This window comes from Vombatus ursinus, unplaced genomic scaffold (genome assembly GCF_900497805.2).
Source record: "Vombatus ursinus unplaced genomic scaffold, bare-nosed wombat genome assembly UNPS02012319.1, whole genome shotgun sequence".
Classification (NCBI taxonomy): domain Eukaryota; kingdom Metazoa; phylum Chordata; class Mammalia; order Diprotodontia; family Vombatidae; genus Vombatus; species Vombatus ursinus.
In genome coordinates, this window is record NW_020952097.1 from 1,187,606 (window position 1) to 1,207,500 (window position 19,895).

A 19,895-nucleotide genomic window follows, 5' to 3' on the forward strand; every position below is an offset into this window, starting at 1 on the left:
ATTAGAGTCTAAACTCCTTAAGGGCAGGGATTGTGACATCTTTCAACTTTGTATATGCTGTATCTAGTGTAGCTCCTGGTACAGGGCAGTCACTGAAATGACTGTTCAACTGAATTAGTGGGTTTTCTCTGAATTAAGGGGATATGGAGCAGGAAATGGAAGGTGGTGGCACAACTGAGATAAACTGCCCTTTCTGGGCTGCCTCTGGCAGTGGGAAGCAGATCTTACTCTCAATGAGTCAGCTGCTTGAGGCCAAGAAAAATGAAGCCTCCTGAGAGGGAAGAACAGAGGGGACTTGCCTGCTCATCAGCCACTACATGTACTTTCTAAACTACTGGGGCCAAGGATGCCCACGTCACAGGTACCTGTTTGCCTTCCTTTGCCCCAAGGGAGGGTGCTTAAGATCACAATGAGAGAGCTGGGTTCTAAACTCTGCTCTTTTCTCTGGACCCTCTCAACCCAGAGGCTGGGCTGTTTGGTGACATAGGCTCACAGTCATTGGCAGGTCAGCAGCTTCTCAAAGAACAGCTGTTTCAGAGTCTCTGCTTTGGCTGCAAACTGAGACGGGACAAAGAAATGAAAGCCCACAGAAGGTCCATTCTTACCAAAACAAAATATAGACTTCATCTGGTCTTGCCGGGCCAGGTTTAGCATTGGTAACATTGTCGACAGAATGGAATTTAAGAAGGGCACCATGCCAAACACTAAAAGAAAGAAAAACAAACTTCAGATCATTTTATCTTCCTACATTCATCTTACCCTTTCTAGTCATGAAACAGCAACCCATCCCAGGGATCACAGGGAGACATTTGTTGTATATTTTGACTGCATCTAATGCAGACTGTTCATAAGAGAAAAGACAGGTGAAAATAAGGTCCATGGTCCCCAAAAACCCATTCTAAAAGTCCCACCTAGGCAGTGAAGAGAGGAATAAGAGATCGCATTCTGTCACAAGGTACCGCAAAAAAGCTTGAACCTAATAATAAATAATTAACCCATAACACTTCCTATACCAAAGTACCCACCTCTCTTTGTTCAGGCTGCCTGCTTGTGACTTCTTTTTCCCCACGGAGACATTAATGGTATCCATCTTTACTTAAAGTCATGTCTCTCACCCACATAAAACTATTTGAGGGGGGGAGTACAAAGCAGGAGGGTCCACAAAATTTGATTTGTCTTAATCTGGAGATGGCTCTACAAGAATGGGCTCTGGCATCCCCATAAGATGCTGCCGCATTTAGTCATACAATAGCTACTGATTGGAGATAAGATCACCACAGAACGCACAGAGCTCCTTCCTGCAGAAGCAATATGCATAACCAGTAAGCCTCACATCACCCAGTGCCAAAATGGAATTAAATGGGCAAATGGTCTTTTACAAAGGCTGCCTCCACCATAGGCTGCTGACTAAAAGGTACCTCACTCTAAGGACACATCCCTTGGACCACCAAACTCCAATACTGTAGGAATGGCAAGATGTTATATAAGAGATCATAGGGGTTCTTTAGCATTAGCAAACTTGGCAGAAACACAATTTTCCCAGAGCAGGTAGAGAGGTTGGAAGTTGTGTGGCACAGTGAAAGACTGATAAAGAACACAGATTTAGGAGGCTTGGGTTCTAAACCAGACTGTGCCACTAGTATGCTCTATAATCACTTCCCTCTCAGCAATCACCTATGTAGGTAATGCAAGTATTATTGATTCCATTTTATAAAAGTCACAGTCTTACAATCTCTCCAAGCCTTTGTTTCTTCAGCTGTAAAATGACTGTCTTGACTTCTCCCTCTCTATGACTGTGCTTCCTTCAGATATGGTAGTGTAAATTCTGTCAACTCCCTCAGGGAAATACAGAAAGGTACATGAGACAGAACTCTGGTCTCAATACTGCTTGACCAAACTGAAAGAAGGAACACCACAGTACTGACAGATACATATACTCTTTCCAACTACACCTGGGCCCTCCCTGCAGCAAGTCAGTGCTTCTGTTCCTTCCTAACTGATCTCCCTCCCCACAAAAGCTGTGTCAGACCTTCTCTTCCCTCAAACCTCCCATAACTCCCTTCCTCCTCTCTCAGCAGAGGACCTCTCCTCTAATTTTATGAAGAAAACTGAGATCATGTAACATGAACTCTCTCTTTTCCCTTTCTCTTCATCTCAACTAAAACCTGCTGACATCAATCTCCACTCTCTTCCTTTTCCCCAGTCTCTGACAACGAAGTGGCCCCTCTCCTTGGCAAGGCCAACTCTTTCATATCTGCCCTTGGTTTAATCACCATCTCTTCCATATTTTCCAGCAGACTGTTCACTCAGTTATCACCTCTCTCTCTCTCATATCTTAAATGGTAGAAGGATAGGAATTTAAGAATGCCTCAAAGAACCAAGTTGTATCTGTTGACACAGTACATTTTTTTTATCCATAAAGACAGGATGAAAGATCCTATCTTTCATGAAAGAGAACAAATCTCTTTTTCAAAAATTTTATTTAATATTTTATTTTTCCCCAATTACACGTAAAAACAATTTTTAACATTTGTTTTTTTAAAATGTTGAGTTCCAAATTCTCTTTTCCATCCTTTCCATCCCCCTTCATTGAGAAAGCAAGCAATTTAATATAGGTGATACATATGCAGTCATGCAAAACATATTTCCATACTGGTCATATTGTGAAAGAAAATAGACAAAAAACCCCACCAAGAAAAATAAAGAAAAAAAACCATATTATCTGATCTGCATTCAAACTCCATCATTTTTTTCTCTGGAGATGGATAGCATTTTTATTCTAAGTCCTTCAGAATTGTCTTGGATCACTGTATTGCGGAGAATAGCTAACTCCTTCATGGCTGATCACAGTACAATACTGCTATTACTATGTCTAATGTTTTCCTGATTCTGTGCACTTCACTTTGCATCAGTTCATGTAAGTCTTTCCAGGTTTTTCTGAAAGCACTCTGCTTCTCATTTCTCATAATAGCACAATAGTATTCCACCACAAATCATATACTATGACTTGGTCAGCAATTTCCAATTGATGGGTATCCCCTCAATTTTCAATTCTTTGCTACCGCTAAAGGACCTACAATAAATATTTTTGTGCGTATAGATCTTTTTCCTTTTTTTTTTTTTTAATCCCTTTGGGATACAGACCTAGTGGTGGTATTGCTGGGTCAGAGGGTATGAAGAGTTTTACAGTCCTTTGGGTATAGTTCCAAATTGCTCTACAGAAGTGGTGAATCAGTTCACAACTTCACCAACACCTTATTAATTTCCCAATTTTCCCAATCCTCTCCAACATTTGTTTTTTCCTTTTCTATCATGTTAACCACTCTGATTGGTGAGGGGTACTACCTCAGAGTAGTTTTAATTTGCATTTCTCTAATCAATAGTGATTTAGAGCAAATTTTCATATGGCTATAGATAGGCTTTATTTTGTCTGAAAGCTGCCTGCTCATATCTTTTGACCTATCAATTGGAGATGGCTCCTATTTTTATAAATTTGACTCAGTTCTCCATATATTTGAGAAATGAACCTTTATCAGAGGTATTTGCTATAAAATTTTTTCAGTTATGATTACTGTGTATTTCCCTCCATCCTATTTTTTCCCTGTTTATCCTACTCTCTTTCACTCTGCCCATACTCAAATGTTTTGCTTCTGATTACTGCCTCCCCCAATCTGCCCTCCCTAGTATTGCCCCCAACCCTATCTTTCTCTTACTCCTTTTCCCTCATATTTTCCTGTAGGGTAAGACAGATTTCTATACTCAACTGAGTATGTAAATTACTCCCTCTTAGAGTCAATTATGAAGAGAATAAGGTTGAAGAGTTTCCACCTACCTCACCTAGCCTCCCCGCTACTGTAAAAGCTTTCATGTAAGATAATTTTCCCCATTCTGCCTCTCTCTTCCTCCTCCCTGTGCATTCCTCTCTCACTCCTTAATTTGATTTTTTTTAGAGATCATCCCATCATATTAAACTTGCACCGATGCCCTCTATCTATGTATGCTCCTTTTGATTGCCCTAATAATGAGAAAGTTCTTAGGTGTTACAAGCATCATCTTTCCATGTAGGAATGTAAACAATTTAACCTTATTGAATTATTTATGATTTATCTTTTTATGCTTCTCTTGAGTTTTGTATTTGAAAGTCAAATTTTCTATTCAGCTCTGGTCTGTTCGTCAGGAATTCTTAAAAATCTTCTGCTTCATTGAATGTCCACTTTTTCTCCTGAAGGATTATGCTCAGTTTTGCTGAGTAGGTGATTCTTGGTTGTAATCCTAGCTTCTTTGCTCTCTGGAATATCATATTCCAAGCTCTCCAATCCTTTAATGTAGAAACTGCTAGATCTTGTGTTACTGTGCCTGTGGCTCCATGATATTTTAACTGTTTCTTTCTGGCTGCTTGCAATATATTCTCCTTGATCTAGGAGCTTTGGAGTTTGGCTATAATATTCCTGAGAGTTTTCATTTTGAGATATCTTTCAGGAGGTGAGCAGTGTATTCTTTCAATTCCTATTTTACCCTCTGATTCTAGGATATCAAGGCAGCTTTCCTTGATAATTTCTTGAAACACAATGTCAAGGCTCTTTTTTTGATCATGGCTTTCAGGTAGTCCAATAATTTTAAAATTCTCTCTCCTGGATCTAATTTCTGGATCAGTTGTTTTTCCAATGAGATATTTCACATTTTATTCTATTTTTTCATTCTTTGGATTTTATTTTGTTGTTTCATAATGTCTCATAATGTCATTAGCTTCCACTTGCCCAATTCTACTTTTTAAGGAATTATTTTCTTCAGTGAGCTTTTGTATCTCCTTTTCCATTTGGCCAATTCCACTTCTTAAGGTGTTCTTTTCTTTGGTGAATTTTAGTGTATCTTTTCCCATCTGGCCAATTCTTTTTAAGGCATTTTTTTTCCTCATTGGATTTTTGTACTTCTTCTACCATTTGGTTATTCTGTTTTTTAAGATGTAATTTTCTTCAGTAATTTTTAAGGTATAATTTTCTTCAGTATTTTTCCTTTACTCAGTCATTGACTCTTTTTTTCATTATTTTCTTTCATCACTGTAATTTCTTTTCCCAATTTTTCCTCTAACTCTCTTATTTGATATTTTAAAATCCTCTTTAAGCTCTTCCAGGAATTCTTATTGGGCCTGCAACCAATTCACATTTTTTCTCTGAGGCTTTGGATGTAGCAGCTTTGACTCTGTTGTCTTCTTTTAAGTTTATGTTTTGATCTTCCCTGTCACCATAGTAACTTTCTATGGTTAGGATTTTTTTTTGTTGTTGTTGTTTGCTCATTTTTTCCAGTCTATTTCTTGGCTTTCTTAAAATATTAAGTTGGGCTTAATCTGCTCCAGGGTGGAGCAGAGTAAAAAAAAAAAATACTGTCCCAAGTTTCAGGTTTTTTGTGCAGCTGTTTTCAGAACTAGCTCTGGGAATTTGTAAGCTTTCAGTTCTTCCAAGTTGGTATGATCTAAGGAAAGTTGTGGTCACTGCTCTCCTGGCCTGTGCTTTGATCTGTGAATGATCATAAGCACTCTTCAGCCCTGGAACTGTGAACAGGGTCCCCCCTCCCCTGCAGCTGCAAGCTCTGGTGTGCTAGTGCTCCTGATTGCCCTGAGATTGTGACCTAGGAGTGCAACCTAGATCTGAGTAGGGGTAATGTGACAAAGTCTTACACCCAGTGCCAGCAAAGAGATGCCTATAATCTCCTTCTGACCAGTTGTCTGACCCCCTTACAATCTGTGAACTGAAAGCTCCAGAAGCAGCTGCTGCTGCCACTGATTCAGTCGCCCCCAAGACCTGCTGCTGGTTTGCTGCAGTGACACCTGTACTGGCACAGCCTATGCTGGACTATGCTTCACTCTCACTCTATCCTTTTGTAGGTTCTGCTGCTCCAGAATTTGTTTTGAGGTATTATTTAAAGTTGTTTGGAAGGGAATTTGGGGGAGCTCAGGTGAGTCCCTGACTTTTCTCCACTGTCTTGGCTCTACCCTCTGACATTATCTCTTTATACATAAAATATAGGATGAAAATTTTTCTTTTAAAGTAAAATTATAATAGAAATTTTTGTGTCAATCAACATACCCAGTCTTTCTAGTGTTAAGCTCTCCCTATTTTCTGGCTCCTGTCCTACTACCTTCAAAAAAGTTATTTTCTCTACTCCTTAAACAACAAAAATAGAAAACAAATTTCACTGGATCCTATCATCCCCTCAAACCCTTACTTTCTATCTCTCCTTCCTTTCTCAAACTCTCAGGAAAAACTATGTATATTTTCTGTCTTTACTGCCCCTTTTCTCACTCACTTCCCAACCCTTGGCAATCAAGCTTCCAATCTCATCATTCTACTGACACTGCTCTCTTCAAAGTTAGAAATAACCTCTCAAATGCTAATTCTGATGTTTTTTTTTTTCTCAGCCATACCTCTAGACCTAACTGCTGCATGTGACAATGCTAACCACTTCCTTTATACTTTCTCCTCCCTGTGGTTTTTTATGACAATTTTCTTGACTGGTTCTCTTCCTATCTAACCACTCCACCTTTGCTGATTCATCATCCAGTTTATGCTCCCTGGATGTTTCCCAAGGATCTGTCTGAGATTCCTTACTCTTTTTCCTCTATCCTTTCTCTCTCTTAGTGAACTTACCAGCTCCCATGGGCTTGATTATCATTTCTATATAGATGACTCTGAAATCTATATATCCAGCCCCTGACACCACCCTGAGCTTCAATGTTGTATCACCAATTACACACTGAACATTTCAAATTTAATGTCTGGGAGAAATCTCAAACTCAACACGTTCAAAATAGAACTCATTATGTTTCCCTCCCAAATTTTCCCTCTTCCAAACTTCAAAAGCACCACCAACCTCAAGTCCCTCAAATTCATAATACTGGTGACCTTAACTCCACATTCTTCCTTACCCTATGTATCCCAAAAGTTGTCAAAATCTTGCTATTTCTACCTCCACAACACCTCTCAAATCTGACTCCTTGTTACTCACATAGCTGCCACCTTAGGTCAAGTACTCATCTCTTCTTGGCTAAATTATTGCAATTGCCTCCTCACTGGTCTCCCTGACTCAAGTCTCTTCACTTTTCCATCCTTCTTCCATACTGTTACCAAAACTATTTTCCTTAAGTGTACATCTAATCATGTCATTCATCCACTCAATAAGCTCCAGTGGCTCCCTTTTGTCTCAAGAATGAAATAAAAATTTCTGTTTAGTTTTTAAAGCCCTTCACCACCTTCCCCTAATCTATCTTTCAGATTCAATGTACATCACTCTTCATCTTCCACTGTGATCCAACCAAACGAGCCTTTTCTCCATCCCTCGTGACACCCTAACTCCTCTCTTTGTGCCTTTACATTTGCTATCTCTCATGCCTACCCTGTGTTCTCTCCTCACTTCTACCTTACAGAATACATCTCTCCCTTCAAATCACATCTCAAGCACAAGATTCAACATGAAACCTTTCTTGATTGATCTCTTTAATGTCTATAGCCTTGCCTTTTCAAACTCCCTTGAATTTAACTACTTTGTATTCATTATCTCTATATTTATTCTGAATATATTGACATATGTCCTCACTGTCTCTTTCATTAGAATATAAGATCCTTATAGGGAGGGATTATTTAATTACTTGTATGTGTAGCCCTGATACCTAGCACTGCTTGGCACACAGTAGGTGATAAATACTTGCTGATTGTTGATTAGTGGCATTAGCCCATAAGACCCTGGTTCTAACACTCTCTGCATTCTTGGCTAACAACTTCCTATAAGTTATACAACTAATGCCAGGCCTCATGGGTCCATTTTTTCCACTATACCACTCACTCCCTTCTCAGTGGGTGTGGCCTGTTTTCCCCATAATAAAATGTGGGGTCAAGGACAGTGGCTTATTGTCTTTTGTGTCTCCCAGAGGGTCCTGAACTTTTACTACAGTGGGTGCTCAGGAAGCAAGAGCTGTGGGTTAAATATTCCTTAAGGGAACACAGCACAAAACCTTCTTTCTCAAGTCATACAAGGAAATTTGTGTCAAATTGACAAATGCTCTCTATACCAGAAACCCAGTAGCCAAGGATGGGGCAAGAGGACATGAGGATAATCTGGACTTGACTGTGATGATCTTCAGTGTTCTGTATGGTTTGTTTAACGTTGGGTTTCTCAAACATTGGGGAAGTTGTAGGTCTGTGCTAGAATCATGCCAGTTATGAAGTCTCAGCACTCCTTTTCCCACAAACCTAAATATGATGGCCTTTATGTAACCCTTCTCCAGGACAACTCAAAGTCTTGCTTCTTAGAACTGGACCCTGAATTTCTTTAAAAGGTCACTTAAAAGGTATTATTTCTCCATGAAGAAAAAATACCACCATAAACTTTACACTTTCACATATACAATTTCATTTAATCATCATTACAACAACACAATTAGGCAGGTAGAGCAGACATTATGTGGCTAGTAGGTAACTGAAGTCCAGAGCAATTAAGGACTTGCCTAAAGTCACATTGTGAGTCGGTGGGAACACTTTGACTAGAAAGCCTGGGTTCCTGACTGCTGCTGACTGTAGGCTCTTTAACAACTGTAATATTAATAACTGACATTTATGGAGCACTTTAAGCTTTTCAAAACACTTTGCATACCTTATCTCATTTGAGCCTCACAACAACCCTCAGAGATAGGTTCTACAGGTCTTACTACTGCCATTTTGCAGGTGAGAAAACTGAGGCTCACTGAAGTAAAATGATTTTGCCATGGTGACCCAGCTAGTGAGTGTTGGCTAAAGGGTTCTAGCCCTAATCTTCATGACTGCATGTCCACATTTTAGCCACCACAGCATAGCGCTACTTTTGCTAACCTAGGGAAGGGAGCATGAGGAAGGAGAACATAACTGGAACCTACCATTGGTGATGGAGAGGTTTGCAAATGTCTGCATGACAAAATAATGAGGCAGGATCCCCGGCTGAAATTTGGTCAAAACCTCTTCCATCACTTTGTTGATAAACCGTTTTCCCACAGCAACAAGGACACTGCTTGCAGCCTGCTGCCAATCCAGGATTAATTCCTAGATCACAGTGAATGGATATAAAAGATATTACCAAGCATTCTAAGAGTTACATTCAGGAAAGGCAAGTCATATCTAAAACATCACTAAAAACTATCAGGAAGTAAAAAAAGAAACAGTTCTTAAATCAACAGGGAAACCCCCATGATTGAGATATATTAGTACCAGTATACAGTGGGGGAGAGAGATGCTAATTCAACTTTCTGTGCTCCCCACAATAACCAATGGCCAACCTAAGTGTCATGGAAAATTAAGGTCTCCACAGCAATACCCTGTGGATGGAACTATTAAATTAGTACAATCATTCCACAAAGCAATTTGGAATTATACTAAAAAAGCAACAAAAATACCACTTTTCATCCAAAGATATGTGCCCCAAGGAGAACAAAGACAACAAGAAAAGTTCCATATGCACAGAAGTATTTTTATGGTATAGTACAGAACTGAAAATAAATTAAGAGTCTATTAAATGGGGAATGGCTAAACTGTGGTATATTAACCTAACATCATTGCAATGTAAAAAATGATGACTATGAAGAATTCAGAGACTCTGGAAGATTTACACGACCTAATGCAAAGTGAAGTAAATAAAACCAGGAAAACAACATAAATACAGACTATGACAATGTAAAGAAAAAGAGCAACAATAACAAAAAACCCAACCCTGAATGCAATGTAATTATAACTAAGCTTGGCCCTGAAGAACAGATGGCATGTTCAATCCTGGATGCCTTGTTTAAGAAAAACTGATAAGCTAAAGAGTGTCTAGAAGAAAGCAACCAGGGTGGTGAAGGTATTTGAGTCCATATCATATGAAGATCAGTTGAAAGAATAGGAGATATTTAGCCTGGAGGACAGAAGACTCAGGGGAAACACAGCAGTTGTCTTCAAGTATTTGAAAGGCTGTAATACAGAGCTGGGATTAGATTTGTTCTGTTTGGTCCCAGAAGACAGAATCAGGAACAATGGGTAGAAACTGCAAAGAAAGAAATTTGGGATTGACTAAGTACCCCCAAATTAGAACAGTACAAAAGTGACACAGGCTGCCTCCAGAGTGGTAGGTTGCCCCATTTTGGAGGTCCCTCAAGCAGAGGCTGAATATCAACTTGTCGGGTATATTAAAATAGAAATTCCTTGCATATACAGATTAGACTAGATGGCCACTGAGGTCATTTCAAACATTCACGTTCTGTGATTCTATGACAATTTACCTCCCTTTCTTTTTTGCAGAAGTAGAGGGCTATATTGTCAGACCGGATTGATGTTAACTTTTTTTTCTGAAATGCTTTTTTTTCCCTTTTCTTCCTTTAAAAATACTTGTTATAAAGGAAGATTTGCTGGGCAGGAAATGACAGAGGGATGTATTTGGATATGAAGGTGCTATAAAAGGAAAAGATATCAATAAAATTCAAAAGAAAAAAAAAACCTAGAGTCTCTCAAGAGCTTGGAAAAAGCAAAGAGTGGAAGAACAGGTATCATTAAACATAGCTTCACATACCCATGGTGTACCCATGCAAATATGAGCTAAACAGTTTCTAAGAAGAAGCAAAAAAAAAAAAAAAAAAAAAAATCATCATGTGATCAAATAATGGCTTGTAGGCCAGAACACAAGCTCTTTTCAAAACTCTAAGTGGCCCCTATCATCACTCTTGTTGCAGATCAACTGAATTCACTGGAATCACAAAATGTCAGAGTTAGACAAGATCAAGTGACCATGTAGTCCATTGCCCTTATTTGATTAACAGGGAAACTGAGGCCCAGGAAGAGTAAATGACTTATAGAAGGAAACAAGGTAAGTCAGTGACACAACCAAGATTAGAAAGCAGGTCTTGTAATTCCTAGTTGAGAGTTCTTTCCACAATACCATGCTGTCTTCATACCTTTGCTTTCCATAAAGGTTAAAAAAGTTTTAAAAGTTTAGAACTAAATATCAAGATACTCTAAGTGCTCCACAGCACTGCATGCCAGAATTCACAACCCCTTCTCAAGAGATGCAGAAACTGTATAGAGAATATGGTTTGATGGAGAAAGTATAGTCTTCCAAGGAGCAATGGATCCCACTATAGCTCCTATGGAATATTAAATACTATGTGCTGGCTTTAGTTTCCCCACCTGAAAAACTCAGTTCATTCTGCACCCAAACCTACATCTCAGGGACTTTAGGATTAATACATACCCCTAGGTCTTCTAGAGCAGTGGGGTCAAACTCAGGTGAGATACTAATTTACAAAATCACAAATTAACATTACCTATGCTGTATTGCATTTTACTTTATTTGTTAAACATTTCCCAATTACATTTTAATCTGGTCTCCCCAGCACTTGGGAGTGTGCGGGCCGGATACAGCATAGGGGCCCTAATTTGACATCTCTGCTCTAGAGAATACCCTTAAACTCTCAGAAAGCAGACAGCAAAGAAACACATTTTAATTATTTCAGTGCTGCTGCTAATGTAGAAATTGTAGCTAAAGACAGAATTTACTGGCAAAATAAGCAGTTCCTTCCTCAAGGCAGGAGAGTAAGAATATAAAAATCGCTTATGCCTTCAGCTCTCACCTTAGATTTGGTCATTTCATTTGAGGCCAAAATGATGACGATTTTGGCTGTGCTCCGGTCCAGCTCATCTATGTTATTCTTCACAATCATTTCCATGGCCTTCAGGATAATGACTCGGTATGGATACGCTAGCTAAAAAGAAAGAGCAATCCACATGTCAAGCGGATAGTGCCACTATTTAGTGAAACGCTCTGGAAGGGAGCTGAAGAATTCTTACACATCCCTGACACATGACAAAGTCTTCTCACTCATTCAGAAAAAGAGCAAAAGTGAATTAGGGAGATCTTGCCCACAGCAATTATGGCCAATGGTTCTCTTGGATACTGCCTGACATTTCAGGCCACACTGTTGATTCATTTGTGTCGTCTTTTCTCTACTACGCCACAGAAACCTCTTTACTCTAGAAGTTCACTCCAACCCCACATCTTATCACTTTTCATGTTGGAAGTATCCTCTGCCCCTGTGGTCTCCCCCTTTTCTTCCCTGCAAATATTTTACTTTTTCTGATTACATGTAAAAAGTTTTTAACACTGTTTTTTAAAATTTTGAGTTTCAATTATCTCCTTCCTTCCCTCCCTCCTCTACTCTCTCTCTTTGAAAAGGCAAGCAATTTGATATAGGTTATATCGGTTTAGTTATATAAAATATATTTCCACATTAGTCATGTTGTGAAAGACAACACAGACCCCCCCCCCAAAAAAAAGACATGAAAAAAATAAAGTGAAAAACAATATGCATTAACCTGCATTCAGACTTCATTGGTTCTTTCTCTAGAGAGACAATGTCTTTCATCATAGGTCCATCATAAACCCTTTGAATTGTCTTGGACCATTGTATTGCTCAGAATAGCTAAGTTATTTACAATCAGTTCTCATACAATATTGCTGTTACTGTGCACAATATTCTCCTGGTTCTGCTCACTTCACTTTGTATCAGTTCATGTAAGTCTTTCCAGATTTTTCTGAAAGCTTCTCGCTTGTCATTTCTTATAGCACAACAGGATTCCATCACAATCACATACCACAACTTGTTGAGTCACTCCCAAATTGATGGGCATCTCCTCAATTTCCAATTCTTTGCCTTCACAAAATGAGCTGCTATATTTTTGTACATACAGGTCCTTTTCCTTTTTTAAAACTCTGTTTGGGATACAGACCTAGTAGTGGTATTGCTGGGTCAAAGGGTATGTGGAGTTTTATAGCACTTCGGGCATAGTTCCAAATTGTTCTTCAGAATGGTTGGATCAGTTCACAATTCCACCAACAGTACATTAGTGTTCCAATTTTTCCAATCCCCTCTAATATTTGTCATTTTCCTTTTCTGTCATATAATCCAATCTGATAAGTGTGAGGTGGTACCTCAGATTTGTTTTAATTTGCATTTCTCCAATCAATAGTGATTTAGAGTATTTTTTCATCTGACTATATAGTTTTGATTTCTTCATCTGAAAATTATCTGTTCATATCATTTGAACATTTATCAATCGGGCAAAAGACTCACATTCTTATAAATTTGATTCAGTTCTCTATGTGTTTGAAAAATGAGGCCTTTATTAGAGAAACTTGCTGTAAAAACGATTTTCCCAGTTTTCTGCTTTCCTTCTATTCTCTGCTACATTGCTTTTCACGTGTGTGTGCATGTGCAAACCCTTTTAATGTAATCAAAACCATCCATCTTACATCCCATGATGCTCTCTTGTTTGGTCATAAATTCTTTATCCACATATCTGACAGGTAAACAATTTCATACTCCCATAACTTGCTTATGATATCACCATTTATATCTAAATTATGCACCTATTTTGACCTTATCTTGCTATACAGTGTGAGATATTTGTTTATACCTAGTTTCTACCAAACTGCTTTCCAGTTTTTGTTGAATAGTGAGTTTCTGTCCCAAAAGCTTGGATTTTGGTGTTTATCAAACACTAAATTATTATGGTCATTCACTACTGTGTATTATGTACATAATCCATTCCACTGATCCACCACTCTATTTCTTAGCCAGTACCAGACTGTTTCGATGATTACCACTCTGCAATACAATTTGAGATCTGGTACTGTTAGGCCACTTTCCTTCACATTTTTTCCCCATTGATTTCCTTGATATTCTCTTGACCTTTTATTCTTCCAGATGAAATCTGTTTTTATTTTTTCTAGCTCTATAATTTTTTTTTTTTTTTGGCATCTTGATTGGTATGGCCACTAAATTAAGTAAATTAAGGTAGAATTGCCATTTTAAAAATTTTTTCAAATTAAATTTGTTTATTTATTTTTAGTTTCCAATATTCACTTCTATAAGATTTTGAGTTCTAAATTTTCTCACCCTCCTTCCTCTCTCCCCTCCCCAAGACAGTGTGCAATCTGATATAGACTATACATAAACATTCATATAAAACATTAGTCATGTTGACACTTAAAACAGAATTGTCATTTTTATTACACTGGCTATGAGCAATTAATATTTTCCTAATTGTATAGATATGACTTTGTGTGAAAAGTGTTTTGTAATTGTGTTCATACAGTTACTGGATTTGTCTTTGCAGGCAGACTCTCAAGTATTTTATACTGTCTACAGTTATTTTAAAAGGAGTTTCTCTTTCTATCATTAGCTGTTGGACTTTGCTGGTAATATATAGAAAAGCTGATGATTTATGTAGGTTTATTTTATATCCTGCAACTTTGCTAAAAGTTGTTAATTATTTCAAATAGCTTTTTAGTTAATTACCTAGAATTCACCAAGTATACCATATCATCCACAAAGAGTGATTGTTTTTTGTTTCCTCACTGCCTATTCTAATTACTTCACTTTCATTTTCTTTTCTTATTGCTATAGCTAGCATATCTAGTACAAAATTGAATAATGGTGGTGATAATGGGCACCCTTGCTTTACCCCTGATCTTACTGGGAAGGCTTCTAGCTTATCCCCATTATAGATAATGCTTACTGATGGTTTTAGATAGATACTAGTTACAATTTTAAGGAAAGCTCCATTTATTGCAATGCTCTCTAGTGTTTTTAATAACAATGGGTGTTGAATTTTGTCAAAAGGTTTTTCTGCATCTATTGAGATAATCATATGATTTCTGTTGGTTTTGTTACTAATATGGTCAATTATGCTGATACTTTAATCCCACCTGGTCATAATGTATGAACTTTGTGGTACACTGCTGTAATCTTCTTGCTAATATTTTATTTAAAACTTTTCTATCATACCACTGGAAATTGAGGGGAGGCCCATCAATTTGGGAGTGACTGAACAAGTTGTGGTATATGATTGTAATGGAACATTACGGTGCTATAAGAAACAGCTAGCAGGATGCTTTCAGAAAAACCTAGAAAGACTAACATGAGGTGATGCAAAGTAAAGTAAGCAGAACCAGAAGACAACTGTACACAATAACAGCAATAATGCATGATGATCAGTTGTGAATGACTCAGCTATTCTCAGCAATACAATGATCTAAGACAATTCCAAATGATTCATGATGAAAAATGCTATCCACCTCCAAATAAAGAACTGATAAAATCTGTATGCAGATTAAGCATGTTTTTCACTTTACTTTTTTTTTTTTTCATGTTTGGGCTTGGGTTTTTTGGTTGGTTTTTTTTTTTTTTGGTCTGTGTTTTACAACATGACAAATATGGAAATATGTTTTGCATGCTTGCATATATATAACCCATATCAAATTGCTTACCATCTCAGGAAGAGGGGATGAGAGGAAGGAAGGAGAGAATTTGGAACTCAAAATTTTAAACAAATGTTAAAAATTGTTTTTACATTCAACTGGGAAACATATATATATTTAGAAAAGAAAACTTTTGCATCAATATTCATTAGGGAAATTAGTCTACAGCTTTTTTCTGTCTCTGTTTTTGCTCTTCCTGGTTTAGGTATCAGCGCCACACTTGTCTCATAAAAGGAATTTGGTAGTATTCCTTCTTTACCTATTTTTTCAAATAGTTTATAAAGAATTGGAAATAACTGTTCTTTAAATGTTTGGGAGAATTCACTTGTAAATCCCATCTGAGCTCACTGATGGCTTATTCAATTTCTTTTCCTAAGATAGGGTTAGTATTCTATTTTCTCCTGTTAATATGGACAGTTTATATTTTTGTAAACATTCATCTATTTCACTTAGCTAGTTAAATTTATTGGCATATAATTAGCCAAAATAGCTACTAATCATTGATTGAATTTCATTTTCATTGGCAGTGAATTCACTCTTAATTTTTGATAGTGGTAATTTGGTTCTCCTCTTTTTAAAAATCAAATTAAGAAATAGTTTATATATTTTATTGTTTTTTTTTTCATAAAACCAGCTTCTAATTTTATTAGTTCAATTGTTTTCTTACTTTCAATTTTATTAATCTTTCATTTGATTTTTAGTATTTCCAATTTGGTATTTATTTGGGGATTTTTAATTCATTCTTTTTCCAGTTATTTCAGTTGCATGCCCAATTCATTGACCTGCTCTTTCTTTATTTTATTGATGTAAGTATTTAAGAGATATAAAATTTCCCCCAAGTACTACTTTAGCTGCATCTCATATATTTTCGTATGTTGTCCCACTGTCATTCTCATTAATGAAATTATTGTTTCTAGGATTTGTTCTTTGAACTATTCATTCTTTAGGATATTATTTCATTTCCAATTAGTTTTTAGTCTATATTTACATGGCCTTCTATTGAATATAATTTTTATCATATTACAATCTGAAAAGGATGCATTTAATATTTCTGCCTTTTTGTATTTGGTTATGAGATTTTTATGCCCTAATACATGGTCAATTTTTGTGTAGGTTCCATGGACAGCTGAGAAAAAGGTATATTCCTTTCTATTCCCATTCAGTTTTCTCCAGAGGTCTATCATATCTAGCTTCTCCACTCATCTCCTTAACTTCCTTCTTACTTATTTTATGGTTAGATTTTTCTAGTTCTGAGAGGAATAATTTGAGGTCCTCCACTAGTATAGGTTTATTGCCCATTTTCTCCTGTAATTCTTTTAATTTTTCCTTTAAGAATTTGGATGCTAGGGGCAGCTAGGTGGCGCACTGGATAGAGCACCGGCCCTAAAGTCAGGAGGAGCTGAGTTCAAATCTGGCCTCAGACCAAACACTTGACACTAGCTGTGTGACCCTGGGTAAGTCGCTTAACCCCAACTGCCTACAAAAAAAAAAAAAAAAAGAATGTGGATGCTATATAATTTGGTGCATATATGTTTAGTACTAATATTACTGTACTGTGTATGGTACCTTTTAGCAAAATGTAATTTCCCTGCTTACCTCTTTTAATTCAATCTATTTTTTCTTTTGCTCTGAGATCATGATGGCTACCCTGCTTTTTATTTTTAACTTTCCCTGAAGCGTAATAGATTCTGTTCCAGAACCCTTACCTTTACTCAGAGTGTCTCTCTGCCACACATGTGCTTCTTATAAACAATATATTACTGGATTCTGGTTTTTAAATCATTCTGCTATCCACTTCCATTTTATGATTGATTTCATCCCATTTACATTTACAGTTATGATTAGTAACTGTATATTACTATATATCCTGCTTCCCCCTAACCCCGCTTATCCTTCTCTCTCTCTCTTTTAACCTTGTCCCTCATAAAAAGTGTTTTGCTTCTAACCACAACCTCCTCTAATCTGCCCGCCTTTCTGTTAGTCCTTTCCCTTTTCTCATCTCCCTCCCCTCCTATTTCCCTACAGGGTAAGATATAGATTTCTATACCCAACTGAGTGTGTATGTTATTCCATTTTTACACCAATTCCAATGAGAACAAATAATTCCAAGAAACAAACATTGCCCACCACCCCCAATTCATTTTACCCTCCACTATAAAAGCTCTTTCACATCTCTTTTATGTGAGATAATTTACCCCATTCTATCTCTCCCTTCTCCCAAGGCATCCCCATTTCTTACCTGTTAAATTTTTTTTTTGCATATCATCCTATCAAAGTCACCTCACACCCATGCTCTTTGTCTATGTATACTCCTTCAAACTACACTAATAACATAAAGTTCTTAGGCATCACAAATAATATCTTCCAATGTAGGAATGTAAATAGTTTAACCATATCAAGTCCCTTATGATTTCTCTTTCCTGTTTACCTTTTTATGTTTCTTTTGGGTCATGTATTTGAAAATCAGATTTTCTACTCAGTTCTAATCTTTTCATCAGGAATGCTTGAAAGTCCTCTATTTTATTACATCTCCACTTTTTTCCCTGAAGGATTATACTCAGTTTTGCTGAGTAGGTGATTCTTGGTTGCAATCCTAGATCTTTTGACCTCTGGAACATCACATTCCAAGTCCTTTTATCCTTTAACATTGAAGCTCCTAAATCATGTGTTATCCTGACTGTAGCTCCATGATATTTGAATTGTTTCTTTCTGGCTGCTTACAATATTTTCTCCTTGACTTGGGAGCTCTGGAATTTGACTAATTTCCCTGGGAGTCTTCATTTTAGACTCTCTTTCAGGAGGTGAGCGTTGTATTCTTTCGATTTCTATTTTACCCTCTGGTTCTAGGATATCAGGGCAACTTTCCTTTTTAATTTCTTGAAACACGATGTCTAGGCTCTTTCATTTGATAATGGCTTTCAGACAGTCCAATAATTCTTAAATTGTCTTTCCTGGATCTGTTTTCCTAGTCAGTTGTTTTTCCAATGAGATATTTCACATTGTCTTCTTTTTTCAGTCTTCTGATTTTGTTTTATTGTTTCTTGATGTCTCATGGAGTCATTAGCTTCCATTTGCCCAATTCCAATTTTTAAAGAATTATTTTCTTCACTGAGCTTTTGTACAACTTTTTCCATTTGGCATATTCTTTTTTTTTTTTTTTAGGTTTTTTTTTTTTCCTTGCATCACTCTCATTTCTTTTCCCAATTTCTTTTAAAATCCTTTTTAAGCTCTTCCAGGAATTCTTGGGCCTGAGACCAACTGACATTTTTCTTCAAGGCTTTACGTGTAGCTTCTTTGATTTTGTTACCTTCCGAGTTTGTGTTTTGATCTTCCCTGTCACCATAGTTATTACTGTCAGGTTCTTTTGTTGTTGTTTGCTCATTTTTCCAGCATGTTTCTTGACTTTTAAATTTATGTTAAAGTTGGGCTCTACTCCTGGGGTGGAGGGGACACTGTCCCTGAATTCAGGTTTTTCATGTTGCTGTTTTCAGAGCTAGTTCTGAGCATTTGTGAGTTTTCAGTTCTTCCAAGGTGGTATGACTTAAAGAAGGGTGTGTTCACTGTTCTCCTGGCCTGTGCTCTGGTCTGTGAGTAATCATAAGCACTCTTTTCCACCCTGGAACTGTGACCGGAATCCCAGCTCCCCTTCAACTGCATACTCTAGTGTGCTAATGTACCTCCCTGCCCTGGACTGGGAATGGTACATGGGCAACGCAACAAAGTCCTGCTCCCAGTGCCAAGAAAAGGACCCCTGTAATCTCCTTCTGACCAGTTGTCTGACTCCCTTACCATCTGGGCTGAGAGCTCTGGAAGCTGCTCCTTGCCACTGATTCAGTCCCCCTGAAGGTCTGCTGCTGGCTTACTGGGCCAGGCTTCCATTGGCAATTGCCTGTGCTAGCCTGTATTCCATTCTTACCTAGCAAGACAGACCTAGTCTGCTAGCCTTCTGGTTCTTGGGCTGGAAAATTTTACCCCATTCTTTTGTTGGTTTTGCCACCCCAGAATTTGTTTTGAAATGTTATTTTAACATTGCTTGGAGGGGAATTTGGGAAAGCTCAGGTGAGTCCACCATGTTGGCTCTGTTGGCCTTACCTTTTTAAAATAATATCTGTGTATGTGTGGTGTGTCTGTGTGTATCCAATCAGCAAAAAATCTGCCTTCTCACTCTCCTATTCCAATCCTACCCTCACATCCCATTTAAGAATTAAAGAACAATAAATACCACTACAAGCATGTATAGTCAATCAAAAAAAATTGCCACAATGGCCATGTCAAAAAAAAAAAAGTCTCCTTCTATGCTCTGAGTCCTTCACTTCTTTTTCAGGAAGTGGGAAGCATGTTTCATCTTTAGTCCTTTAGAATCATGTTTGGTCATTATGCTGACCAATCACTAATTCTTTCAAAATCGTTGACCCCTTTACCATATTATTGTCATTGCATAAATTCTGTTTTCTGTTCACTTCACTCTGCATCAGATCATACAAGCCTTCCTAGGTTTCTCTGAAATCATCCCTTTCATCATTTTTTATAACACAATAGTATTCTATCACATGTACATACCAAACTTGCTCACCCATTTTCCAATT

General features: G+C 37.4%; 1 protein-coding gene across 7 annotated transcripts in view; it reads right to left on the reverse strand.

The window, feature by feature from the left end:
• MROH1 (maestro heat like repeat family member 1) overlaps positions 1 to 19,895 on the reverse strand; it is a 185,195-nt gene that overhangs the window by 117,511 nt on the left and 47,789 nt on the right. For all 7 annotated transcript variants that reach the window (XM_027857638.1, XM_027857637.1, XM_027857639.1 and 4 more), the window contains exons 4-6: positions 11,621 to 11,752; positions 8,903 to 9,065; positions 606 to 704 (exon numbers count right to left, since the gene is read on the reverse strand). In XM_027857638.1, the coding sequence (XP_027713439.1) occupies positions 606 to 704; positions 8,903 to 9,065; positions 11,621 to 11,752 (394 nt within the window). The remainder of the gene's footprint in view (positions 1 to 605; positions 705 to 8,902; positions 9,066 to 11,620; positions 11,753 to 19,895) is intronic.